This window comes from Budorcas taxicolor, chromosome 2 (genome assembly GCF_023091745.1).
Source record: "Budorcas taxicolor isolate Tak-1 chromosome 2, Takin1.1, whole genome shotgun sequence".
NCBI lineage: Eukaryota > Metazoa > Chordata > Mammalia > Artiodactyla > Bovidae > Budorcas > Budorcas taxicolor.
In genome coordinates, this window is record NC_068911.1 from 146644492 (window position 1) to 146666135 (window position 21644).

Here is a 21644-nt window from a genome sequence, read left to right on the forward strand (position 1 = left end):
TGACTCTTTGTGAACACATGGACTGCAGAACACCAGGCTTCCCTGTCCTTCACCATTTCCCGGAGCTTGCTCAGACTCATGTCCACTGAGTAGATGATACCATCCAACCATCTCATCCTCTGTTGCCCCCTGTTCCTCCTGCGTTCAGTCTTTCCTAGAATCAGGGTCTTTCCTAAAGAGTTAGCTCTTCTCATCAGGTGGCCAAAGTATTGGAACTTTAGCTTCAGCATCAGTACTTTCAGTGAATATTCAGGGTTGATTTCCTTTATAATTAACTGGTTTGATCTCCTTACAGTTCAGAGTACTCTCAAGAGTCTTCTCCAACAGCACATTTCAAAAGCATCAATTCTTTATTGCCTAGCCTTCTTTATGGGCCAACTCTCACACCATAACCTGAATACTGGAAAAACCATGGCTTTGACTTCTACAGACCATTGTTGGCAAAGTGATGTCTCTCTCCCTCTCCTTTTTTTCAAATGTGCTGTCTAGGTTTGTCATTGATTTTCTTCCAAGGAACAAGCATCTTTTCACTTCATGGCTGCCATCACCATCTGCAGTGATTTGGAGCCCAAGAAAATAAAGTCCATCACTGTTTCCATTTTTTCCCATCTATTTGGCATGAAGTGAAGGGACCACATGCCATGATCTTAGTTTTTAAATGTTGAGTTTTAAGCCACCTTTTTCACTCTCCTCTTTCACCTTCATCAAGAGGCTCTTAAGTTCCTCTTGACTTTCTGCCTTAAGGGTGGTGTCATCTGCATATCTGAGGTTATTGGTATTTCTCCCAGCAATCTTGATTCCAGCTTGTCCTTCATCCAGTCTGGCATTTCTCATATAAGTGAAATGATATATGATATTCATTCTCATCTAAGTGAAATGATATTCACTTATATACTGTGCATATAAGTGAAATAAGCAGGGTGACAATAAACAACCTTGATGTAGTCCTTTTCCAATTTGGAACCAGTTCATTGTTCTGTGTCTGGTTCTAATTGTTGCTTCTTTACCTGCATATGTTTCCCAGGAGGCAGACAAGGTGGTCTGGTATTTCCATCTCTTGAAAAGTTTTCCAGTTTGTTGTGATAATCACAGTCAAAGCTTTAGCATAGTCAGTGAAGCAGAAGTAGATGTTTTTCTGGAACTCTCGTGCTTTTTCTGTGATCCAACAGATGTTGGCAATTTGATCTTTGGGTCCTCTGCCTTTTCTAAATCCAGCTTGAACATCTGGAAGTTCTAGGTTCACATACTGTTAAAGCCTAACTTTGAAAATTTTCAGCATTATCTTACTAGCGTATGAAATGAGTGCAATTGTGCAGTAGTTTGAACATTCTTTGCACTGAACTTCTTTGGGATTGGAATGAAACCTGACCTTTTCCAGTCCTGTGGCCACTGCTGAGTTTTCCAAATTTGCTGGCATATTCAATGCAGCACTTTCATAGCATCATCTTTTAGGATTTGAAATAACTCAGCTGAAATTCTGGAGAAGGCAATGGCACCCCACTCCAGTACTCTTGCCTGGAAAATCCCATGGACGGAGGAGCCTGGTGGGCTGCAGTCCACGGGGTTGCTAAGAATCAGACACGACTGAGCGACTTCACTTTCACTTTTCACTTTCATGCGTTGGGGAAGGAAATGCCAACCCACTCCACTGTTCTTGCCTGGAGGGTCCCAGGGATGGGGGAGCCTGGAGGGCTGCTGTGTATGGGGTCACACAGAGTGAGACATGACTGAAAGCAACTTAGCAGCAGCAGAAGCTGGAATTCTATCAACTTCGTTAGCTTTGTTCATAGTAATCCTTCCTAAGGACCGCTTGACATCACACTCTAAAATGTTTAGCTCTAGGTGAGTGATGACATCGTCATGGTTATTTTGGTCATTAAGATATTTTTTGTATAGTTCTTCTGTATATTCTTGTCACCTCTCCTTAATATCTTCTGCTTCTGTTAGGTCCATACCATTTCTATCCATTATTGTGCCCATCTTTGCATGAAGTGTCTCCTTTGTATGTCTAATTTTCTTGAAGAGATCTCTAGTCTTTCCCATTCTGTTGTTTTCCTCTATTTCTTTGCATTGTTCACTTAGGAAGGCTTTCTTATATCTCTTTGCTATTCTTTGGAACTCTTCATTCAGTTGGGTATATCTTTCCCTTTCTCCTTTGCCTTTCACTTCTCTTCTTTTTTCAGCTATTTGTAACGCCTCCTCAGACAACCATTTTGCCTTTTTGCATTTCTTTTTCTTAGAGATATTTTGACCACCGCCTCCTGTACAGTGTCAGAAACTTCCATCTATGTTTCTTCTGGCGCTCTTTCTATCAGATATAATCCTTTGGATCTATTTATCACTTCCACTATAATCATAAGGGTTTTGATTTAAGTCATATCTGAATGGTCTAGTGGTTTTCCCTGCTTTCTTCAATTTAGGTCTGAATTTGGCAATAAGGAGTTCATGATCTGAGCCACAGTCAGCTTCCTGGTCTTCTTTTTGCTGACTATATAGAGTTTTCCTGCTTTGGGTGCAAAGAATATAATCAATCTGATTTTGGTATTGACCATCTGATGATGTCCATGTGTAGAGTCATCTCTTGTGTTGTTGGAAGAGGGTGTTTGCAACCACTGCCTTCTCTTGGCAAAACTCTGTTAGCCTTTGCCCTGTTTCATTTTGTACTCCAAGGCCAATATTGCCTATTACTCCAGGTTTCTCTTGACTTCCTACTTTTGCATTCCAGTCCCCTATGATGAAAAGAACATCTTTTTTTGGTGTTAGTTCTAGAAGGTCTTGTAGGTCTTCATAGAACTCTTCAACTTAGCTTTTTTACCATTAGTGCTTGGGGCATAGACTTAGAGTACTGTGATATTGAATGTTTTGCCTTGGAAATTGAACAGAGTTCATTCTGTCATTTTTGAGCTTGCACCAAAGGACTGCATTTCAGACTCTTTTGTTGACTGTGATGGCTGCTCCATTTCTTCTGTGGTATTCTTTCTGCATAGTAGATATAATGGTCATCTGAATTAAATTTGCCCATTCTGGTCCATTTTTGTTTACTGATTCCTAAAATGTCAATGTTTCCTCTTGCCATCTCTTGTTTGACCACTTCCAATTTACCTTGATTCATGGACTAACATTCCAGCTTCCCATCCAATACTGCTCTTTATAGCATCGGACTTTATTTTTATAACCAGCACATCCACAACTGGGTGAGTTTCCACTTTGGCTCAGCCTCTTCATTCCTTCTGGAGCTATTTTTCCACTCTTCTCCCATAGCATACTGGGCACCTACTGAACTGGGGAGTTCATATTTCAGTGTCATATCATTTTGCCTTTTCATACTCTTCATGGGGGCTTCCCTGATAGCTCAGTTGATAAACGGTCCACCTGCAGTGCTGGAGACCCCAGTTCAATTCCTGGGTTGGGAAGATTTGCTGCAGAATGAATAGGCTACCCACTCCAGTATTCTTGGGCTTCCCTTGTGGCTCAGTTGGTAAAGAATCTGCATGCAGTGTGGGAGACCTGGGTTCAATTCTTGGGTTAGGAAGATCCCCTGGAGAAGGGAAAGCCTATCCACTCCAATATTCTGATCTGGAGAATTCCATGGACTGTATAGTCCATGAGGTCACACTCTTCATGGTGTTCTCAAGGCAAGAATGCTGAAGTGGTTTGCCATTCCCTTCTCTGATGGACCACATTTTGTCAGAACTCTCCACCATGACCCATCCGTCTTGGATAGCTCTACATGGCATGGCTCATAGTTTCATTGAGTTAGATAAGGCTGTGATCCATGTGGTTAGTTTTGTTAGTTTCCTGTAATTGTGGTTTTCATTCTGGCTGCCGTCTAGAGAGGCAAAATGATGGGTGATTGCCTGGGGTTTGGATGGATGGATGAGTACCAAGGATACTTAGGAAAAATACTCTGATGATACCATTGTGAAGGGTATATGTAATTGTAGAGTTGTCTAAACTCATAGAATGTGCAACACTAGGAGTGAATTGTAATGTAAAAGTAGGAATTTGAGGTGATTATAATGTGTCAATATTGGTTCATCAAATGTAACAAATGTGCCTCTCCAGTGGAGAAGTTGTAAATGGGGGAGGCTATGTGTGTGTGGAGGCAGGAGATAAATAAAAATTTCTCTATTTTCCCTTTAATTTTGCTATGAGCCAAAACTACCTTTAAAAAATAAAGTCTTAAGAAATATATAGGGCAACTTTTTATAAACATATCTCCCTATTCAATCACTGTACCATATCTGTTGTATACTTTCAAGCAGTTTAATGACAGTTTAGCCTAAACTTACATTGTTTCTGTAATTGCTATTTTGTGGATCAGATGGTACAATCTGCCTGCAATGATGGAGACCTGGGTTCGAACCCTGGGTCAGGAAAATCCCCAGGAGGAGGGGATGGCAACCCACTCCTGTATTCTTGCCTGGAGAATCCCCATGGACAGAGGAGCCTGGTGAGCTACAGTCCATGGGGTCACAAAGAGTCAGATACCACTGAGCAACTAAGCACACTATACCACAGTAATTCATCTTTCTTATTTATTTATACATCTGCAGTTATTTGCAAAACATTTACTAGATTCTATTCAAGATCATGGGAATGTATCGTCAAGCCAAAGTACGTATTCTTAAGGAGATTATAACACTCTCATGTGTACATAGGTGATACATAATTATTAATTTAATTTTCTATTATTTTGCATAACTCTCAGAAGAGAACAATTACATATATTGTGTTACTCAGCCTTGAAGAAACTTGCAAAAGAAGTAGTGTCATAGACCTAAAAATATTTTCCTTCTTTAGATGTTCTGACATTCACTCCAAATAAAGATGGTAAAAATAAAGATATATATACATGTATTATATATACATTTATATGTGAATATATATATAGAAATAGTGAGTTGAACCAACAGAATTCTTAATCTGATTTAGCTGATTTATCAAAAAGGAGGTTCAAAGTGCAATCAAATTGGACCGTTGTTTTCTGTAATAGATTAAGAATCTATGTTTTTCTTCTTGATATAATATAAATGTATAAGCAATTTCATATAGAATAGTTTATTACTCTATGGCATTTCTTATACTACCTGAAAAATGTCCTCCTAACCCAAAATTACAGTAATGCTCAAACTGGTAAAATCTATTTTTGAAAATTATATAAAGCCATAAGATATGTTTATGTGAAGAAATACTATAGATTTATGAAAGTAGTCTAGTTATTCATTTAAATTATAAATTACTTTGTTAGCTAATTTTTGCTTTTTCTTTGTTTTACAATATATAAATATGTTTAAAGCCATCTGTGCTGAGAGATAGCTGTTCAGTCTGCTTTTCTTCCTGTCATTGTTGGTAAAAAGTTTGCATAAAAGGTGCCTCTAGCAGTTTTCAGGATCCACAACAGCACAAGATTTATTTCTTCCAAATTATATTATTGCAAATTTCACATTTCCGTTTTTTAATAAGTAACCTTAAAAGTTTCAAAAGTATGAACACCTTTGTGATTCTTGATATGTACAGCTAAATATTTCTCCAGTATATTTCCAGCAGCCTAGGTAAAGCTAGTTTGATTTTATACTGTTATACTCTGACTTATTAACCTCATATCTATATGGATTTTCTCACTCGGATCTTTAAGCTGGAGTTGACAAATCTTAATAGGGGCATTTAGGAGCCATGACTATTCATTTTAATCTCAACTGTATCCTTTGTCCATTTTCTTAATTTTACTTGTTTCATTTTACTATTTGAGTCTATAATCCCAAAACTAATAAATACACACACCAAAAAAAAAAAAAAAAGCTAAAACACTATTGTATTTTTATGAGCTTCTGCTCATTTACCATATTTTGAAAAACAAAAGTCCGTTAAAGTTTCACATGGTCAACACTGATTACTCTATTCCACTTATATTCACTTATTCTATAAATCAAAATCAAATCCCAAATGTCACAGGAACTAAACCAAGTGCTGGATATTCAGTGTCATATAAATAACCATCTGCCCGAATCTGACCTTCCTTGAGAGTTTTCAATGCAGCCATCTTTACTATACCTTTCCTTCTCAGTATCAGTACTGGTACCAGTGACATAATCAGAATTACATTTTAGAGAATTTTCCAAAATTCTTTGAGCTTATACTTTCTTTAGGATGGTCATAATTGCTACCTCCCTGAACAAAAAACATTTTCTTTGAAATCTTTATTTCTTAGTTAGGTTAATTGCCTAACTGTAGCTAGTCTTTGTTTTATTACTTGACATAAATTATAGATAAAATATTTGTTTTTTCACTAGGTTGTCAACTAAACCTTTTTCCACACTCCTTATCTTCATTTCCCTCAAAACTCACAGTGTGTGATTTTGATTAGTAATAATTTCATGTCTTCTTTTGACCTATAGAAGGGGAAAGGCAGATGATTCCAGTTCAACTGAGATTGCGTGAGAAGGAATACAAAATCTTGATATTCCAACTTTTTTTGTTCAGGATTCTCTGCATCTTTTATCTCTTCCTTTTGTCTAGCTGATTCAGAACTATTAAGGTTAGAAGCAATATTACCTTAAGACTGGTGTGAAAGTTCAGTCACAAAGTCGTGTCTGACTCTCCGCAGTCCCATGGACTATCGCACACCAGCCTTCCCTGTCCTTCACTGTCTCCTGGAGTTTGCTTTAACTCATGTCCATTGAGTCAGTGATGCCATCCAACCATCTCATGCTCTGTTGTCCATTTCTCCTCCGGCCCGCAATCCTCTGACAAAACATGATGCGCTGGAGAAGAGAATGGCAAATGACTCCAGGATTCTTGGCCTCAAGAACCTCATGAACAGTGTGAAAGTACTTTAAAACTTCTGGGTAAACACCCATGAGGCATTTGTCATCTATTGGGTTAAATTTTTTTTTTTAATTTTTCTATGCTCCAGGCACTCAGAAAGGCACTATATTACCTCTCTTCTAACTGAAAGTGTAGTTACCAAGTGTCTCCTGGTTATCAAATCTGAATGCAAACTTGTAACACTTTACAAGTTATTCTGTTTTTACATAATGCATATTTTGTCATGAATTTTAAGTCCCTTCGGAAATGGAAAAGTTTGACTAAATGGTGTTATTCAAAATTGTTGAAAATAATGAATCTATTGTTATCAATAAATTATTTAGCACAGAATTAAGTTCATTAAAAACCCTTAATAAGTATTGACTATTATTTTAACTTTATCAAAATGTTATAAATGTATTGACAGCAGTAAAAATGAAATATGAAAATACTAAAACCATTTAAATAATTTATTTTTTCTATTTAGTATAGTTTCTAAAATTTTAATGTTCAGTGGTATAAGGCACATTTTATGATTTTCTTTGTGTCATAAAATCTAGAGAAAGAAAGGTCATGAAGTCTATAACCTGACTTTGAGAAGAAGTTCCTCCAAATTAAATTCTGATTAAAATTTATTCTGTACTCAAAGTTGAAAAAAAAAATTCCATTCTGTGATTTCTAAAAGGTGTTTGAAAGCCTTTATATCTGGAAAGAGTTCTTTATAATTTTTAACATTTAATATTCCATGTAACCCTGATAACTATTCTTTCCTAAAAATTAAATTCATTGATTCTTCACAGTTCTTACATGTTTAGATATTTGAAAACATTCCAAGTTATTTGTGTTCTTTTTAAGTCACAAAAAGGATTAAATATTCCATTTATTAGATTGAGGGTAATAGATTGTTATATTGCATTGTGAGTGATGACAGTTACAGAATTTTAAAACTAATGGTATTTGTTACATTACTGAAATGTTTAGGGAACACCTGAATTGGATTCTAATACAGTATGCACATTTTTTACAGAAAGGGTAGAAATCAAGGTGTAAATGAGGAATAAGTATGTGAGCTAGTTCAAAATAATGAGAAAAATTATATATTGATCAAGTTATTTAACATTTTAGAATATCTAGAAAGAAAATAATGAAGGAATTATTTTTGACTAGGTATTAAAAAATTATTTCTAATAATTTTGTCTGCTGCTGCTACTGCTGCTAAGTCGCTTCAGTTGTGTCCGACTCTGTGTGACCCCATAGATGGCAGCCCACCAGGCTCCCCCATCCCTGGGATTCTCCAGGCAAGAACACTGTAGTATTTGCCATTTCCTTCTCCAGTGCATGAAAGGAAAAAGTGAAAGTGAAGTCGCTCAGTCGTGTCCGACTCTTCGCGACCCCGTGGACTGCAGCCTACCAGGCTCCTCCGTCCATGGGATTTTCCAGGCAAGAGTACTGGAGTGGGGTGCCATCGCCTTCTCCGAACAGACCACAATAGGCACAGCTTCTTTGCCATCAATTTTACATGGTTACAGTGATATACCCACTATGATAAAAATTATTCTTTCCTGCCAAGTTGTTTTCCTACCTCTGTTTTTATTTTTACTCTGAGATAGAAATTGTCAGCACTAACTAGTTATAAACATGTGAAGGGAGTGTGCATTTAGTGCAATTTTTTTTACATGTAGAGGTAGTTTTCATATGTAAATCACATGTCATATATGAGATATGTGTATATATAGACAAATTGCATGCACGTGCATGTGTGTAGTTCTGTTTTATTACATCTAATATAATTAAAATCATCAAAATGATTTCCTGAGAATCATCTTCCAAAATTTGATATAGGATTTTATATATATAAATTTTCATTTTCTAATGCTTTTATGTCAAAGACAAAGGTATAATGAATACTTTTTAGTTTAGAGGAATGTATTCTTATGGATTTAATAAAATGGTAATAGAAAATCTTTTCTTTTGGTCTGAGTTTCTATATATATTTTTAGAAAAGCATCATGTGTGTGTGTATATATATATAACTTCTTTTTTAATACTTTAAAGGGTCACATGATAGCATCCTGTGATGCCTGTGGAGTTACAAAGCTGTGGGATTTTCGGAAGCTCTTACCCATGGTGTCCATTGATGTAGGTCCAAGCCCGGGCAATGAGGTGACCTTTGATTCATCAGGTAGGATCTCTTTGTTTAACATTTTGACCAAGTTGACAACTTTAATATTTGTCTTGAAAGTATTTTCTATTGCCATTTTAATTTTTTGCATTTCCTTCTATGTAAATTTCTGTTCTTAATATTATACTAAAATATATTACACTGTTATAATCATCATATTATATATCATATCACATATATAATGAAAGCATTGCATTTATCACATGCATAAAGAAAAGGATAATAGAGAAGGTAAGTGTGTGCTCATTTAGATTACTTAAGTTCCTAGTAGCATCATGCAAAATTTGGAATCTGCATGCCTTGGAATCACCATCCAATGCAAGAAAATGAAGTATTTTAAAGGAAAATGGCTAAAAGTAGAGAAGAACAAAACTTTGACGAGTAAAACTAAAACATTTTACATAATATTTTAGTCCATAGTAAATTTGTAATACCTCATATTCTCTAGATTTTACAATTAAATTTAAATATATATTCATTTTGCTGCAATTATGTCCAAAAATAATTGTTTTAACTGGTAATAATTATAGTATATTATCGTGTTTAGCATTTTTCTGCAATAAGATGAATGTTATCAGTAAGAAAATATTTTATCCTTGCTGATGATCAATAGTGTAGCAACTGATGTTAACAATCACAGAATGATTCCACTTGTACATTTAAAATGTTAAAATTACAATTACAAATCTATCTTTAATGATATCCTGTGCTAAATAATGTATATCTGTTATTCACTGATATAGCTTACCTTTGCTATTATAATACATGTTATAAACTTTTTTAAGTTTTGAGATGTTAAAACTTTTGTTATTTATTGGCAGTCACTCAAAGTGGTAGAGATAGTGATTTTAGATGAAGAAATTAAGATTGAATATATATAATGGAAATAATCTATTTAAAAACAGTCCAGAATATATGAATATATTCAGCAATTCTAGAGCCATAAGATAATTGTGTGTTCCATGTAACTGATTTCATGATATTGCCATCACATATCTGAAATTCAGAATTCAGTAAGTTTGTCTTCTTAACAAATCTTAAGTTGTGTTCCCATTGTAGACTGGTATATGAGCCACACTAATAACAATGACTTCCTTAAAAATATTTTAGTAATGTTCTTGACATTAAGACTTTTATACTCTGCTAGAATTGAAACAGAAAACACTGTACAGGGTAAAAGACCCTAACTATGAGAATTTAATTTTTTAATGTGAACACTCATTTGTATTATAATTTATACTTTACGATACATAGAATATACATTGACATCATAAATATAAAGACGTTTTAACTTGTTTTTATAAACATTTTCACATCATTAAATCTCCTTTATTATATTGAAATAGCATCCAAGTATTCAGGTCCTTGAGTTTTGAATTCTGAAATTTCAAAGCTTTTGTCTGTACTTTCTAATAATAGAATAACAGACATTTTGAAAAGCTATACAGCTAATATTAGATATATATTTTACTGTCATAATTATTAAATATGTCTTCACTGCCTTTTGCTATCCTTATCATCCATCCTCAAATTTATTTTTTATACATTGTCAGGCAAACCTTATTTTAAATAAATGTCAGTTCTATCTTACTGTCATGCAAGTCTTGAAGCCCCTGGTACAACAAATCTATTCTTTCTCTCCATAACAGCTATATATTTGATAGTACACTAATATTAAGAAAACTGTCAAAATTAAAGATGGAACAATGAGAAACATAAAAGATAAAGAGTGTAAACCAGGGACCCTATTAATGAAAACACTTCATCAGTTTGAAGAAATATAATTTCAACTTGACCTTTCCATTCCTTTGACCATTTCTTCAAGGAACATGATATAGTTAATTTTAATTCTATGTGTTTGAGAATTAATGTCTTTTTCTCAAATGAGAAATGTGTGCTTTGGTAGAGAAGAAGTCTTAAGTCACTCATCATTTTAAAAGTATGAAATATATTAAGAGTTGAAGGAATTGGGAAGAGCAAAGACAAGGTCTAATGAGGATCTGAACAGAGAGATGAAAATCACAAAGTTAAATACCAGAAATTATGTTCATTTCAAGAGAGTAAAGAAAAGTGAAGTCAAGAGCAAAACAAAATTGAAATAAGGACAGGAACATGTAGATCTCTTCTCATCTGCATTTATTCAGGAAAAGATGATTTTAAAAGTATAAAAAAGGTGTCATGGGGGTATAAGGACTATGAAAATAATATCAAATATAACATAATAAGCTCAGAATACACATTCATTTGACATACGTTTATTTATTCCCAGTGGCAAGCCAATGCAAGCTTACCTCCTTGGACCTGAGGAAAGGTCATTGATAATACACATGCAGTATCATCATAATATCATATAACATATGGGGACGTATTGATAGTATTTTGTTTGAGAAATTTAATATAAGGAATGTGCAAGTAGTTTTCAGATATACTAAATAATCAACACAGAAACAAAAGTTTTCTCATCATATTCCATGTCTCTAGATCAGTTTAACTGAAGGGCATCTTGAAATTTTGAGGTGTGCTGCTTAAACAGAGCTGTCTCCATACACAATAGCTTGTCTTTATAAATAAGGGATTTCTTCACTGTAAATCCAACACAGGATACACAGGATATTTGAGTATAGATCATTAAAGACTGAAACTGTGGTTCATAACATTTGATTTCAAATATTTATTAAAATGTCTTCATTAATTGTCTCATAAATATTTTTATTTTAATTTTATATTTTTATTTTAAATTTATAAGAGTAAATTATATACTAATGAAATAGTACTTATTCTGTTTTAAAATTGAGATTTCTCATGGTGTATCAGGGACTTCCTCCCTTGGAGAAGGAAATGGCAATCCACATCAGTATTCTTACCTAGAAAAACCCATGATCAGAGGGGCCCAGCAGGCTACAGTCCATGGGGTTCAAAGAGTGGGACACAACTTAGAAACTAAACAACAAAATACGGTGTATCAATTTTTGAAATGTTATCTTTGATAAAAATATTTCAAACCTATGGTGTGGAAACAGAATGTAGACTAAGATTTAGACCCTTAGCTCTTCCTCACCTTTTAGATTTTAAGCAAGTTATTTGATCTTCCTGAACTAAGCTTTTTCATGTAAATAATAGAAGAGATAATTGTCTTACTATATTCTAATTTGTTTCATGGGTTAATTGCATTCTATAATGAGGAAATCCTGACATAGTCTTGTTTTCCTCTAATATTAAAAATAATTTAAATGATTAACTAGCAGGTAAAACTATATTTAACATTATATATGCATATATAATTAAAATCAAAAGATTTCAAGAAGTGTGAATCATCATCTAGGGCTTAGCTTTACTGTTGCTATAAGAAATCAGCTTCTCACACATTTAAAAGAGGAGTTGCATGTGGCATAGTATTATTTACATAATGTTTTATTTGCAAATACACTGTTTACAACAAATACAGATTACCTATGTTTATAGATATATACATGTATCAGTATATATTATTCATGTATTTGTAAAACGATGTGTTCTTTCTCATTAAACAGAGAACCTCCTGGTAGTACAGTGCTACACATACAAATATTCATTATCTAAATATCTTTCACTTGGCATATGCAAATGCCATATGTTTTACCACTCAAAAATTTTATTACTCTTTCAGAAAAATGTTAAATGGAATTTTGTAGTGAAAGTAACCAAAATGAACTGTGAGAACTTATACATACACTTTCCCACATCTCTCATTTCAACGTTTATGTAGTTTAGAACTATTTTTCACTCCTCTGTAAAAGGTAATTCCAATACATTTGCAAAGAAGTCACATCCTTAGAAAATGCAGAAGCTGAAGCTTGAGCCAGATGGGAACTTTCCAACAGAAAGCTTATCAGTCTTAGACCATTAAAACGGGCAAGGTTTCCCACCATTTGGAAATAATTGTAGATATTTCCCACAAGCAGAATGACAATAGAGATACTAAACTATAAGAAAAAATAATTACCCCATTATAAAATATGACAAGTATCAGACCCTTCTAAAATTGTTCAAAAAATAATAAGATAATCTTCATTTTTGTTTTATTAGTTTCTGTTAGTGAAGGCTTCAGTTCACTGTTTCATATTATATTCAAAAGACGGGCTTCCTCGGTGTCTCAGTGGTAATCTGTGTGCAATGCAGGAGACATAGGTTCAATCCCTGGGTCGAGAAGATCACCTGCTGGAGGAGATGGCAACACACTCCAGTACTCTTGCCTGGAGAATCCCATGGACAGAGAAGCCTGGCGGGTTACAGTCCATAGTGTCACAGAGAGTCAGACACGACTACAGCAATTTAGCAGCAGGAGCAGCATAGTTAAAAGACAGGTTGTGGTTAATCCCTTCTGTTGGAAACAGTGTAGTATAATGGAGCACCTGGAAATTAGTATGACTCAGAATTTAGAAGCCCTGGTTTTGAATGCTGTCTCTACTACTAACTAGCTGAATGATCTTGGTGAAATTTCTGAACATTTCTGAGTCTTAATTTCCTTGTCTGTGGAATGCTAAAAACCTATCACGACTTCTACTTCCAGCCAAATAGGGACCAGGTTTACCCTCCTACCTAAAATGAAGGAAAAAACAGACAAAATATATGCAACAATGGTTTTCAGAAATTGAATATTGGGCAGTGGAAGACAGTACTGAGAGGTGGGTAAATAAGATGAGCTCTATGGCTGCCCAGAATGCTGTCTGGAGGAAATCTCTAGATTGCATCTCAGAAATGAACTAAAAACTTGAGGAAGCTCAGCAAACTCCCAGAGTTAGGGAGATGGAATGGGCATTCCAGTGAGGCCAAGGCAGCTAGAGTTTGCAGGCAGAGGACAGGACAGGAGACAGCAACACAAAGAGGGAGCTCTGGAGATTTGCAAAAGATCCCTTCCAATCTTTAGCTGAATATGGATCAATACATGACAGCCTAAAGCCTTAGAAAACTCTGTCTGAAGAGTTAATAAGAAAAATCCCTGAGGATCATAATAGCCTAGGAATAGTTTGTGCTCCCATCAACCAGGATGGTAAAACCTTGCAATTCAAAAGGATAGTACCTAGAACAGGGCTTGGCAAAGTACTGCCTATAGGCCAGCTTGACCTGTATTTATCTGTAATTTTAATGGTACGCAACCATACCCATTAATTTATGCATTATCTAAGGCTGCTTTTATACTACAACAGCAGAGTTGAATAATCACAGTGGAAACTATATGGCTTGTGAAGGCTCAAATACTTATTGTCTGGCTCTTTGCAGAAAACGTAACCCAGGGAGAGGGCTCAGAATGTTATTTCCTCGATAGTGAGGCCATATCAGTCCACACTTCTGGGTCTAGTCCCTTTACCAATGGAACCATCTGAGTCAGCTCACATAAAAATCTTGTTTATTCTTGACCACAACTTAATGAGGTTGTTACTACTGAAATCATTCACCTCAGATTGGCACTTCAGTCCATGTGCTAGGGCTTGAACTCAGCCCAAACCCATGGTTTTCCAGCTGAGATCCCACACATAGTTTCAGGACCTAATGAAACTCAGATTCTTGATTTCTCGTTGCAGAAAGGTTCAGTGAAAGACAAAGTGATAGGAAAGAAGTGGATTTGTATCCTGGAAGAGTTGATTTTAAATTTACACTGCATCTGCTTCCGTGACTTTAACCCATTTTTTACTATAAATGTATATAACGGCCTGCCTCAAGGAGATAACCACACCCCGTCCACCTGTGAATGCCTGTGATTCTCTGTGTGGCAAATGGTATAGCACCAAGCACATTTTGTGACCAAAAATTCACATTTGGGGAGTCTGGGATCACAGATAGATGTGACATCTTTGTTTGTTGATATGACAGGAGATACTGCATTTCACATCGCCCATGTAATGACTGTAAGGAAGACGTGAAATTAACACATCCCACTACTTGAGGCTTGTCATTTTAGGAGATTTGCAAGAATTAGATGGCCTGTTTACTTTGTATCCCACCCATCTCTGATCCATAAAAGAGTCTGACATCCAGGCCCCAGCAAGATGGTCATTTTGAGGGTCTAGCCTGCCATCTTCTCTGTCAGCAGGCTCACAAATAAAGTCAGTCCCTGAGCCAAGTACCTCATCTCAGATTTATTGACTTATCTTGCAGTGAGCAGAGCAAGATTTGACTAGGTTGTGTTGTTCAGTCTCTCAGTGATGTCCAATTCTTTGCAACCCCATGTACTGCAGCACACCAGGCATCCCTGTCCATCACTAACTCCTCGAGTTTGCTTAAACTCATATCTATTGAGTCAATGATGCCATCCAATCATCTCATCCTCTGTAACCCCCTCTTCCTCCTGCCCTCAATCTTTCCCAGCATGAGAGTCTTTCCCAGTGAATCAGCTCTTTGCATCAGGTGGCCAAAGTATTGGAGCTTCAGCATCAGTCTTTCCAATGAATATTCAGGACTGAATTCCTTTAAGAGTCTTTTCTAACAGTTCAAAAGCATCAGTTCTTTGCTGCTTAGCCTTCTTTATGGTCCAACTCTCACATCCATACATGATGCCAGGAATAACCATAGCTTTGACTATATTGAACTTTGTTGGCAAAGTGATGTCTCTGCTTTTAAATACACTGTCTAGGTTTGTCATAACTTTTCTTCCTAGAAGCAAGTATCTTTTAATTTCATGGCTGCAGTCACCATCTACAGTGATTTTGGAACCCCCCAAAAGATAAAGTCTGTCACTGTTTCCATTGTTTCCCCATCTATTTGCCATGAAGTGATGGGACCAGATACCATAATCTTAGTTTTTTGAATGTTCAGTTTTAAATAAGCTTTTTCACTCTCCTCTTTCACCTTCATCAAGAGGCTGTTTAGTTCCTCTTCACTCTATACCATTAGGGTGTGTCATCTGCATATCTGAGGTTGTTGATATTTCTCCCAGCAACTTGATTCCAGCTTGTGAATCATCCAACCTGTCATTTCACATGATGTACTCTACATATATGTGAAATAAGCAGGGTGACAATATACAGCTGTGGTGTACTCATTTCCCAATTTTAAACTAGTCCTTTGTTCCATGTCCAGCTCTAACTGTTGCTTCTTGACCTGCATACAGGTTTCTCAGGAGGCAGGTAAGGTGGTTTGGTATTTCCATCTATTTTAGAATTTTAGGAACACAGTTTATTGTGTTCACACAGATGCTTTATTGTAGTCAATGAAGCAGAAGTAGATGTTTTTCAGGACTTGCGTTGCTTTTTCTATGATTCAATGGTGTTGACAATTTGATATCTGGTTCCCCTAACTTTTCTAAATCCAGCTTGTACAGCTGGAAGTTCTTGGTTCACGTACTATTAAGGCCTTGCTTGAAGAATTATGAGCATTACCTTGCTTTGGAAGGAATGATGCTAAAGGTGAAACTCCAGTACTTTGGCCACTTCATGCGAAGAGTTGACTCATTGGAAAAGACTCTGATGCTGGGAGGGATTGGAGGCAGGAGGAGAAGGGGATGACCGAGGATGAGATGGCTGCATGGCATCACTGACTCAATGGACATGAGTCTGAGTGAACTCCGGGAGTTGGTGATGGACAGGAAGGCCTGGCGTGCTGTGATTCATGGGGTCGCAAAGAGTTGGACACAACTGAGCGACTGAACTGACTGAACTGACCTTGCTATCATGTGAAATGAGTGCAGTTGTGTGGTAGTTTGAACATTCTTTGGCATTGACCTTCTTTGGGATGAAAACTGACCTTTTCATGCCCTGTGGCCACTGCTCCATTTTCCAAATGTGCTGGCATATTGAGTGAAGCCCTTTAACAGTATCATCTTTTAGAATTTGAAATAGCTAGATTCTATCCCCTCAACTAGCTTTGTTCATAGTGATGCTTCTTAAAACCCACTTGACTACACACTCCAGGATGTCTGGTTCTATGTGAGTGACCCACACCATTGTCCTTGTCCAGGTCCAAGACCTTTATTGGATCGTCTTTCTGTGTATTCTTGCCATCTCTTCTTAATATCTCCTAATCTATTAGGTCCATATCATTTCTGTACCCACCTTTGCATGAAATGTTCACTTATTATCTCTTAATTTTCATGAAGAGATCTCTAACATTTCCCATTCTATTGTTTTCCTCTATTTATTTGCACTGATCACATAGGAAGACTTTCTTGTCTCTCCTTGCTATTCTTTGGTACCCAATTTAGATGGGTATATCTTTCTTTTATTCCTTTGCTTTTCACTTCTCTTCTTTTCTCAGCTCTTTGTAAGGCCTCCACAGACAACCACTTGGCCTTCTTGAATTTCTTTTTCTTGTGGATGGTTTTCTATAGGTTCATAACACTGCCTCCTATAGTGTTATGAACCTCCAGCCTTAATTCTTCAGGCCCTCTGTCTATCAGATCTAATCCCTTGAATCTATTTGTTACTTCTACTGTATAATCATAAGGAATTTGATTTAGGTAATATCTAAATGGCCTAGTGGTTTTCCCTACTTTCTTCAATTTACATTTGGCAATTTAAATTTAAATTTGGCAATAAGGAGTTCATGATCTGAGCCACAGTCAGCTTCCTGGTCTTGTTTTTGCTGACTGTATAGAGCTTCTCCATCTTTGGCTGCAAAGAATATAATCAGTCTGATTTCAGTATTGACCATCTGGTGATGTTCATGTGTAGAGTCATCTTTTGTATTGTTGGAAGAGGGTGTTTTGTATGAGCAGTGCATTCTCTTAGCAAGACTCTGTTAGCCTTTGCCCTACTTCATTTTGTACTCCAAGGCCAAAATTGCCTGTTACTCCAGATATCTCTCGACTCCCTAATTTTGCATTCCAGTCCCCTATGATGAAAAGGACATCTTTCCTTTTATTTTTTTTTTGGTGTTAGTTCTAGAAGGTCTTGTGTTTCTTCATAGAATTCCTCAACTTCAGCTTCTTCAGCATTACTGGTTGGGGCATAGATTTGGATTACTGTGACTCAGTAACAGATTTATTTAGAGGGAAACACACTCCACAGACAGAGTGTGAGCCATCTCAGAAGTCACAAGTGGCCTTGGGAGAAACACAGTCCATAGCCAAGAGTGTGGGCCATTGGTGAGGGTGAGTGCAACCTCAGAAAGTGGTGTGGTTAGCTTTCATGGGCTGGGTAATTGCATAGGGTACAAAATGGGAAGATTATTCCAACAATTTTGGAGATGGTGCAGAGTGTTCCAGGAATTAGGCTGCCACTCACTTTTTGGTCTTTGATGATTGGCCTTGGGGCTTCCCTGGTAGCTCAGATGGTAAAGAATCTGCCTGTAATGCAGGATACCTGGGTTGGATTCCTGGGTAGGCAAGAGTCCCTGGAGAAGGAAATGGCAACTCACTCCTGTATTCTTGCCTGAAGAATTCCATGGTTAGAGGACCCCTACAGTCCAGACATGACTGAGAGACTAACACACTTGGGACTGTCATGAGTCCCTATGAGTGTGTCATTTAGCTTGCTGATGTGTTACAGTGAGCATACACTGAAGCTCAAGTCGAGCCTAATGGAAGTCGACTCGTTTGCCATCTTGGGACTATTTGGTTCTAATCAGTTTATGTTGTGTTCTCAGGCTGTCATTCTTTTAAAGGTTGTGCCCTGTCCCCTTCTCTTCTGTTTCACTATTGTCTCCTTTTTACAGATGAGGAAACTACGACAGGAAGTTAACAACAAACCCAATGAGACCTATCTGATCAAATACGGAGTCAGAATTCAAATTCAGAGAGTCTAATTCCAGAGACTAGAATTTAGACTTTTTATCATTCTGCTTCTCACTGTAATAATAGTATTCAGTTTCCTGTTGATATATGACATCTGTTCAGAGAAATAATTCATTTGCTATGAATATTGAAATAATCTAATTAATGACCACTTGACAGTGTTTGACTCAACACTGATTAAGACAACATCCTGTCATTATTTGTCAACTAGTTGTATCTGAAAAGGAAGACAAGATAAAGGGGGAAAAAAAGGAAAAGATGATTTCCTTAGTGTTATCTGCCAGATTTTTGATGTCTTATAACAAGAGAAAAAGAAAAGTGAAAGAGTTAGTCACTCAGTCATTGACCCGATGGACTTTGCGACCTGATGGACGATAGCCCTCCAGGCTCCTCTGTCTATGGAATTCTCCAAGCAAGGATAGTGGAGTGGGTTGCCATTCCCTTCTCCAGGGGATCTTCCTGACCCAGGGATCAAATCCAGTTCTCCTACATTGCAGGTGGATTTTAACAATGGGAAACCTTAAATATGTTCCTATAGGGAATTGAAACTCCAGCTCCACACTTTATGGTAAATTCTTATCAGACTAATCTGGATGGAATAGGTGAATGCTTACAGGCACTTTTTGTTATTTATTTAAGTCCTGGCCTGATTAGAAACTGAAATAGAAAAGGAGTAAATCAAGATTGCCGGGAGAAATATCAATAACCTCAGATATGCAGATGACACCACCCTTATGGTAGAAAGTGAAGAGGAACTAAAAAGCCTCTTGATGAAAGTGAAAGAGGAAAGTGAAAAAGTTGGCTTAAAGCTCAACATTCAGAAAACGGTCCCACCACTTCATGGGAAATAGATGGGAAACAGTGGAAACAGTGTCAGATTTTATTTTGGGGGGCTGCAAAATCACTGCAGATGGTGAAAAGGAACTAAAAAGCCTCTTGATGAAAGTGAAAGAGGAGAGTGAAAAAGTTGGCTTAAAGCTCAACATTCAGAAAACGGTCCCATCACTTCATGGGAAATAGATGCAGAAACAGAGGAAACAGTGTCAGACTTTATTTTGGGGGGCTCTAAAATCACTGCAGATGGTGATTGCAGCCATGAAATTAAAAGACGCTTACTCCTTGGAAGAAAAGTTATGACCAACCTAGATAGCATATTCAAAAGCAGAGATATTACTTTGCAGACTAAGGTCCATCTAGTCAAGGCTATGCTTTTTCCTGTGGCCATGTATGGATGTTAGAGTTGGACTGTGAAGAAAGCTGAGCCCCAAAGAATCGATGCGTTTGAACTGTGGTGTTGGAGAAGTCTCTTGAGAGTCTCTTGGACTGCAAGGAGATCCAACCAGTCCATTCTGAAGGAGATCAGCCCTGGGATTTCTTTGGAAGGAATGATGCTAAAGCTGAAACTCCAGTACTTTGGCAACCTCATGCGAAGAGTTGACTCATTGGAAAAGACTCTGATGCTGGGAGGGATTGGGGGCAGGAGGAGAAAGGGACGACAGAGGATGAGATGGCTGGATGGCATCACTGACTCGATGGACGTGAGTCTGAGTGAACTCCGGGAGTTGGTGATGGACATGGAGGCCTGGCGTGCTGCAATTGATGGGGTTGCAAAGAGTCGGACACAACTGAGTGACTGAACTGAACTGAACTGAGCTGAAAGCAAGCTAACTTCTGTTATCTCTAAGGCATAAGGCAGAGACAAGCTAAATAGCTCCTCCTAAGAACAAGACCATTCTACTTCAATTTCCTGGAAAAGAGTAACAGGGAGAGTGGATAAAAAACAAGAGAAAAGGAGACCAGAAGACTCTGCTCAGTTATTTATAACCCCGCTATTCTGTCCCCTGTTTGTATGCAAATCCATTTTGTTTTTGAGTAAAATATGGGCCTCTCTACTACTGGAGAAAGGAATTGGAGGAACTGAAAGAAATAAGGTTATGTTTCTCCCTTGCAGACTCAAATGTGTGAATAATACCTGCAATGAAGTATACTATGCTCTAGGAACTGGACAAGGTATTTTTTGTTTGTTTTATACTTAGCACAGAACTAGGGGTTTGGTTCCATTTCTCCCATTTTAAGAAGTTTTGAGAGCTTTAATTATGTATGTATATTAACAAATATATGTATTTGTACATATGAGACCCTGAATTCCATTTCATTTCATCCTTAGCTCTAGGAAATTGTAAAGAAAAAATTCTGGAGATTCATAGGAACTGGTTTTACACTTTACCTGTAAAATAAAAAAGTGTTCTTTCTCTTTGTTTTTTGTCATGCTATTCCATGTTTTAGAAGCATTTTTATTCACCTGATAGCAAGTATAGAAGATAACATGCTAATAATAATGGGGATGTCATGAAAACGTTAATTAAAGGTGTATTGTTTGAAGATATATTACTTCAGAAATAATACTTGCAGTTGTAAAAAATGTTATGACTATTGACCGTGAACCTATTTTGTTTGATCTGTTGTCCATTCTGACTGGTTAGTGAAAGTGAAAGTCACTCGGCCATGTCCAACTCTTTGAGACCCCATGGACTATAGAGTCCATGGAATTCTCCAAGCCAGAATACAGCAGTGGGTAGCCTTTCCCTTCTCCAGGGGATCTTCCTAACCCAGGGATCGAACTCAAGTCCCCCACATTGCAAGCGGGTTTTGTACCAGCTGAGTCACAAGGGAAGTCCAATTGTTTGGTGATGATGCCATATTAATTTTTATGTATTTAGACTATCATCTTAATAATGTATCATACATTCTGAAAACTGAAGTACATTTGAATTACACCAATTGTGAAGGTCTAATATAAATATCAATATTTAACATAAATATCAATAACCTCAGATATGCCGATGACACCACCCTTATGGCAGAAAGTGAAGAGGAACTAAAAAGCCTCTCGATGAAAGTGAAAGAGGAGAGTGGAAAAGTTGGCTTAAAGCTCAACATTCAGAAAAC

The 21644-nt window shown here is 36.8% G+C and overlaps 1 protein-coding gene across 1 annotated transcript in view; it reads left to right on the forward strand.

Annotated features, from left to right (window-relative positions):
* The window catches only part of SPAG16 (sperm associated antigen 16), a 1101103-nt gene that overhangs the window by 793194 nt on the left and 286265 nt on the right, over positions 1-21644 (forward strand). Inside the window, exon 15 of the mRNA XM_052636122.1 lies at positions 8863-8989. Within this exon, the coding sequence (XP_052492082.1) occupies positions 8863-8989 (127 nt within the window). The remainder of the gene's footprint in view (positions 1-8862; positions 8990-21644) is intronic.